The following is a 7,500-nucleotide window of genomic DNA, read 5'->3' as shown; positions in this document are numbered from 1 at the left end:
GAAGAAATACTTCGTCGAGGTTGACCAGTATCTGTACGACTTTGTCACGGGCAAGAACACGATCGTGCGTAACTCGCGCGACTTCTACTACAGTGTCCGCGATCGCACCACCTACACCGAGCTGTACAAGAAGATCATGACCGCCTACAACGGTGGCGAGAAGTTCGTGCTGGACAACTCCGAGGCCCACTGTGGCTTCCCCGATCGTCTGCTGTTGCCGAAGGGTCTACCGAGCGGCTACGAGATGACGTTCTACTTCATCGTGACCCCGTACTACGCCCCGAAGGTGCAGCAGTTCTCGACTTACGACTACACGTACTCGTGCGGTGTTGGCTCTGGCTCGAAGTACATCGACGATCTGCCGTTCGGATATCCGTTCGACCGTGACATCGACTTCAGCTACTTCTACACCAAGAACATGTACTTCAAGGATGTTACCATCTATCATTCGGATGAAGTCAAGCAGTACGTCCCCTACTAAACATTTAACTCTGAACCGATACATGACAATTGAATAAATTCCTTTAAATGTACTGGTTGTTTTTTTTTCTTCGGACACATTATACTCATCTATCTTAACCTCTCTCTCTCTCTCTCTTGTTGGGCTGCTCACAAAAGAGCACGTCGATGTGACATGGCCCGGTCAACAATCATACTCCAAGATACTCGGTCCCTGGCTACAGCCTCCAATACATGTAGATTTCCGACAGGTCTCGCTTCACCTGATCCAGCCATCGAGTTCGCTGTGATCCCCTGCGCCTTATGCCGAACTGGGGATCGCTGTCGAAAACCTTCTTGGTGCAGTATGAGTCCGGCATCCTCATGACATGTCCCAGCCATCGTATCCTATCAGCCTTTGCCACTGTCAGGATGCTCGGTTCGCCGTATAGCTTAGCAAACTCGTGGTTCATTCTTCTCCTCCACGCTCCATGCTCGAACACACCGCCAAAGATGGTTCGGAGGATGCGTCGCTCAAACACGCCCAGAGCGTTTGCATGGACCAGGACTTGTGACCCGCGTGAATGGACCAGGACTTGTGTCCTTAGAGGACCACCGGGCGAATCAATGTTCAATACAGGGTTTCTCTCTTTATCTCAAGACCACGGGACCCCTTCCCGAATCTGTCTTAGCCAAAGCCAAGACTGCGGTATGATGCTTGAAAACGTTGATGATAGCTGAATTCATCGGATGCAATGCTGAATCTGCGGTACATTTCTCGAACACACTGTTCCGCGCCGAGGACATGCGGTCGAATATTTTTTTACACGGATAACTTTTGTTCGTCACGCAGGCTTTTCACTCCCTATACCGCGGCAATGATGCTATAATGTCCCAGTCCCTGCCATCTTACTATATGAGAGCAGGGGAGCTAACACTTTCGATCCCGATTCGTTAGAAACGATCTTTTTTGTGTAGATTAATTTGTGCTTAGTTTTTTGTTACAATAAATGTGTAAGAGCATTGTGAAATACAAAAAAAAAACAAAACAAAAAGATAATTGTTAAAATGCTATTACTATGAACCACATACAACGGTGACAGTGAAATGGAGGCGCCTTGTACTTGATACCTGAGTTTATACAGGTTTGGAATGAAAAACGCCAGCATGTTTTAAATATTTCCATCCCGGTTGTACTCTTCTCCAATATGGATCTCTCCCCTAGACGATGATTGGAATAAAAATTCTTGTGATCTTCATTGTGGATACTGATGAACAGTTCTTGTACTTCGTGTATTTTCGGCCTTACAAACGGCCAGCACGGAACTAGTGAAGCAAAATTGTGTTTTAAATGTTCAATTTTATATGAAAAATCCATCCGTGGTATTAGAACCCAAATTAACTGGTTTAGAGCGAACATATTGTTCTTTATAGCCATAATTTGTAAACTTACCCAAAGTAAATTGAGGTAGCAAGTGAAGATATGTATTGAAATTTGAACGAAGGATTTGCTGTTTATCTGATTCTGACTTGCTCATAGTGTATTCAAGCCCAAAACAATAAATTTCTAGTCAGCAGGAGTACAGTAGAGCTCTTAAAAATTGGCGTCGGTATTTCATTCATGTAATTAATTTAATTTGAGCCGGTCTCGTAGTACAGTCGTCAACTCGTACGACTTAACAACATGCCCGTCATGGGTTCAATCCCCAAATAGACTGCGCCGCCATACGTAGGATTGACTATCCTGCTATGGGGGGAAATCAATTAGTCACTGAAAGCCAAAGCCCACAAATGGGTACAGGCAGGCCTTGACCGACATCGGTTGTTGAGCCAAAGAAAAAAAAATTAATTTAATTTATTTATTCCATTTAAAGTCTGCCTTTAAGATTTAACTAATGATCTTAGTTTCACTTAAATATAACTACAATAATTAAACGATGTTGGTAAAGAGCAAATAATTAAAAAGTATATAGAAAGACAAAAAAATCGTTAACTAAGATAAACGAAGATAATATAGAAGGAAGTATGAAGATAAATTAGGACAGAAATTGACAATACTCTTCATACTTAATTAAACAATTGTAATCGCGTTTCATTGGGAGCGAGTTGTGCAGAGCGATAAATACAAAGAAGTGAAACCCTGGTGAAGTGTCTTTGAACATTTTCTAATCTAGTGCTAATACTAGAAGGACTTCATAAAATACCAGCATATTCCAAAATTGGACAAACTAGACAGCACTAAAGAGTTCTTAAACAATAAAGGCAATCAAGTGTAACCCCAAGGCTACATGAGGCAGACCAAAACATTGAGAAGCTTCTCAAAAGAATGTGGAGAACGAGAGTGAGAAAAAGAAGTAATCGAACATTTATCGGGACAAAGGCACATAAAATTAGCATCGACGAAGGAATTTAAGTAGAGTTAACAGGGTGGCCACTCGAATTAGGATTTTAAATTCCCGTTTTTTCCCAGTTTTTCCCGGATTTTTTGGAGTTTTCCCGGTTCACTATGCTTCGTGTGCCGGTTTTATCGATACTTCAATTTCAAATTATTATATCATACGTTTTCAAAAATCGTTATCTAGAGGATTGTAAGTAAACACGAGCATTACGGGAAAGACGGAAACTTGTCATGAAAATTGCATAAAAGTTATTAGTGAATATTCAATATTATCAATATTCTATATTATATTCAATATAATATCCAATCTAGAGGTGTGACAACACATGTGAGAACCATTTTTGGCATGATTTCTATCAAATTTGTACAAACAAATTTTCAATCGTGCGTTTGTAGATCTAATTTGGCTGCTATGGATCTTAAGCTATTTAAATATGCATTCTTTATATTTTCACATGTTTTATATGAGTAAACAACTGATGAAAAAACGACAAAAAAGGCTTTACAAATATTGCTTTTTGGTGATTTAGCATCATGACACTAACGTGTAAAGACTTTATCCCGTGGGAAAGATATTTTTCATCTGCTATCAATTGTTGATTAACAGATGTCATCACACAACTTTAAACCTAGAGTAACCTGAAGTCATGGACCAACCAGCCACTGAAAAAAGCATACAAATCTGCCAAGAACGGATTTCCTGTTAAACAACAGCCCTTCATTATGCTGTTGCTCGCACGACGCTGGTGATGCACCACACGAATAGGTACAGGAGATTTCAGTGGGTTTCTTAATTTTGGGACACTTTCTTGAATATGTTTTACGGGAAGTGTACTTTATGTGATAATAAAACAAAGGAACAACGATCGGACTGCAGAAGCGACGCTACCTCAACCATCAGTGCCAGTGTGGGAACCCAGTCACCCGGGAGGAATGAAGGTAGAGGCCCGAAACCAAAATGCAAAATGTCAATGTACAGACGATGTGTGATTGGGTAACCTTAAAATTGCTAAAAGGGACAACAATTATCAGTTATGTTCAAAAATTGGGATCGCCCACTAAATCCACCGTTAAATTCGACACGACCGCAACTTCACGAGAGTTGAATAACAAAAAACGAGTGCAAGGTAGAACGAATAGGCACACCACACCCGAAATGTGCAAGAACCAATATCGGTGAACGTAAGTATTGTACCAGCGCGAATAAGAAGTATAGTACATATATTGCACATATAGTATTATATAGTATCATATGTGAGAAACGGAAAATGTTGTCCTTACACATTGGTGTGATGTTGTCGGCCTGTGGTAAGTTGGGAACAATATACAAAACATATTTCAACATTAATTGAAAATGCACTTAGTACGATGGTAAACAGCGATAGCAAAAGTTTAGGACAATTTCCAGGTTTTTTTTGGAGAATTTTCCGGTTTTTCCCGGAAAAATAAAATTCCCGGCTATTTCCCGGTTTTCCCGGTTGAGTGGCCACCCTGAGTTAAAGTCTTTCACAATCAGTTGACGAGGAAAACATCGATGTCATCCGCATATAGTAGATGACCATCAGAAGGTAAACATCATTGATGAAAAGGGCAAACAATAAAGGACTCCTCCTACCTTGGGAAACACCCAAAATGCAAGCATACCTCATAGAAAGTTGAGACTTGAGTTTTTCATCAAAGAAACTATCTTTCAGATAAGAACTAAGCCAAGTTATTATAGTTGACCCAAAGCTAAGCTTTTCCCATTTGGCTAACAGGAGATAATGTAGTAAAGGGGCAAGTGTATCCCTACAATGCACCAATACTGAGGCAGGGATACCATCAGGACCAGGGTTGTAGGATTGTTTTAACCTAAATAATGCATAGTCAACCATTTCATTACTTACAGCAATGTTAGGAAGGCTTAATATATTTTCTGGCAGATAATTAAAAGCATTATCAATCGGGATTATCAATTGGTTCCGAGAAAATATCATGAAAATGAATAGCGAAAAGTTCACAAATGTCAGCTACCCTGCTAGACCCTAGAATCAAGGTGCATTTCGTTGGGTAGCGTATTACAGCTTCTACGATACTTAACAAAATGCCTTGGCCAACAAAAGGTTGTCGAATCAGATCGAATACGCAACTGTAATCTGTATATGTATGACTCGCAACGAGCCATGTTGTAAAATCGATAGGCCACGACGATATACACAAAGATGCCTCTTTCTATCCTGTTTAGCTAATTTTGAATATTTACTTCAATATTTCCGTTAAATACTCGAAATATCTATCAAAGACAAGTTAGACACAAGAAAGTCTCTATTTGATACTCTAACCCAGTGCTTAGGAACCTTTTTAGGATCGCGGACCACCACTTGGCTTTGAAAATACATTTGCCGCGGCCCACATACATTGAGAGCATACATTTTTATTTGTTTATTCATATACAATTGTCGTGCATATTTGTGCTACGACAACTTTTTAAACTAACTAACTATTAAAAGTGCACGATATGTATAATTATAAGCTTTTCTTTTTCAAACATAAATACTTTCGCGGACCACGTCTGTCAACGCCACGGACCACAGGTTGGAGACCACTGCTACAGATATGATTGGAGGTTAAAAACGGCGGATTGATTATATCTAGCCAACTGAAAGCACGGCATCAAGTTTCAATAAGTTTATTTCCAGATCTTTTTTCCTAGGTATCACACAGACGAGGATCATCCATAGAGCGGACTAAGCGGACGACCTAGACGGACACCTTGTTTTTCAGTCCGTTTTTATACGTTTGGAATAAGTCAGAAGTAGAACTATTATTAAGCAACAGATTTAATAAAGAATATTTAAATGATTGGTGATTGGTACTACATATAAAGAGTATGCAGTTACACCGGGCATACACAGGAGCTATGGAGTATTTCTTTGCTAGACAGTGAGGATGGTTAGTACGAATGGCGAACGCCTGTTAAGTTGATAATGTAGCAAGAATAAAATTTAACTATAGCAGTGAACTACATTTTACTCGCAGAAAAATATATTTATCCTTTTTTCAACCATATAAACAATACTTCTGTATGCTTTGGCATACCATGTAATGCTCATATATTATGTCCCAAGATCTAATTACACTATATGAAATCATTTCGACTTAATCAAACTATATAAAGATGACTGCATAAAGATGTGTATGTAGTATGTAGTAGTATAATAGATAATAACAAAACATAAAGCTAACACATAGAAGTTATATGATTGAGTCCATTCAAATTACGTTTAAATTCAAATTAAATTTAAACAAACCTCAAACTTGGATACAGAACAATATTTATGCGTTTTAAATATTAGTTATATTCCTGCCGTTGACTACAGCATAGGTTAATATGATGCAGGTTATAAATTATTTGAATTTAAAAAAAATTATAAACAATACATTGAATAAAAACTTCACACCGCGATGAAAATAAAGAAAAAATGTAGAAACCAACAGGCAACAATATTGAAAAATATTTAATGTAATGCAAAAACATGGACAACACAAGTCTTCTAAGGGCCACGCAAAAATTACCACTAGGGGTTTTCTTTGCCCATGATTAGCCACTTGTAGCACCAATTATCTCATAACGTTATCACATTTGGTCGGTACTTATTAACGCAATTCATACATTTGCAAATGAAATTTAAAAAAAAATATGTTCTCATAAATTACTATAACGTATCTTTTTAAAATTTCAATGATATGACAACCTGTTCAGGAATAGTTAGCACATTATTTTAACATAACTTTACATAACAACTTTAACATTTAGGTATTTGAAAATATCTAAATGTGTGTCAGAACGAATCAGTATATAAAAATCCTACTTTAAAAAAAAATAGATTGATTATTTATCTTTGCATTTTAAAATTATCTTTAGTTTTTATATTTTATAATTTATAGTATATTCTTCATGCTGCACAATTGCATTAAAATACAATGTAATACAAAACAATTGAACAATAATTAATTTAGGATAAAACTGCTACAACTAGAAATAAACGTGTTTCCTATAACAAAAATTCAACAAACCGTATGACCGGCTCAGGTAGGAGGTCGTATGGTTATGGATATAAGTTTGATTATTTACGCATAGAAGGTAGATTAGCATACGACAAATTAACGATTTGCAGAACTCGGCGGAAAATGTAAAACTAAAAAATGTATAAAAAAATAAACACATAATTTTAAAGCTTAATATATTACAAACTACTTATAACAGAACTTGTATAAATGCATTGTAGCTTTCTTCATGTTTAATTTAATCGTTCTAAACCTTGATACAGAAAGTTTTGCTGTGTAGAAAAGTTATGTTAAAAAATAGATATAACCATGAAATACAGCTTTATTGATTTCCTGCGAACAAGTTAAGATAAAAACTGCATAAAAATCAACGATAATATGTTGAAATTGTAGCTAAATTTGTAAAATACATGTTCAAATAACCTTGTTACGAGCATGCATGATAGATTTAGTGATATTTATAATTTCACTACTGTTAAATCACACATTACGGCAGCATGCGTTTGCCGCATGCATGTACCGGATGCATAATAACGTTCTCTTGAATGTTATTTATAAAATTCAACCTAGAAATGAACTCAAACGAACTCTCAAGTGCAGGTAGAGTTCGTTCACCA

General features: G+C 37.2%; 1 protein-coding gene across 1 annotated transcript in view; it reads left to right on the top strand.

Annotated features, from left to right (window-relative positions):
• The window catches only part of LOC1272464 (hexamerin-1.1-like), a 2,323-nt gene extending 1,790 nt beyond the window's left edge, over positions 1–533 (top strand). The window contains exon 3 of the mRNA XM_061660838.1: positions 1–533. This exon is cut by the window's left edge and continues 1,364 nt beyond it. Within this exon, the coding sequence (XP_061516822.1) occupies positions 1–481 (481 nt within the window). The 3' untranslated portion in view covers positions 482–533.
• The last annotated feature ends 6,967 nt before the right edge of the window (positions 534–7,500 follow it).

Source organism: Anopheles gambiae, chromosome 3 (genome assembly GCF_943734735.2).
Source record: "Anopheles gambiae chromosome 3, idAnoGambNW_F1_1, whole genome shotgun sequence".
Lineage (NCBI taxonomy): Eukaryota > Metazoa > Arthropoda > Insecta > Diptera > Culicidae > Anopheles > Anopheles gambiae.
This window is presented reverse-complemented; position numbering and strand designations above follow the sequence as displayed.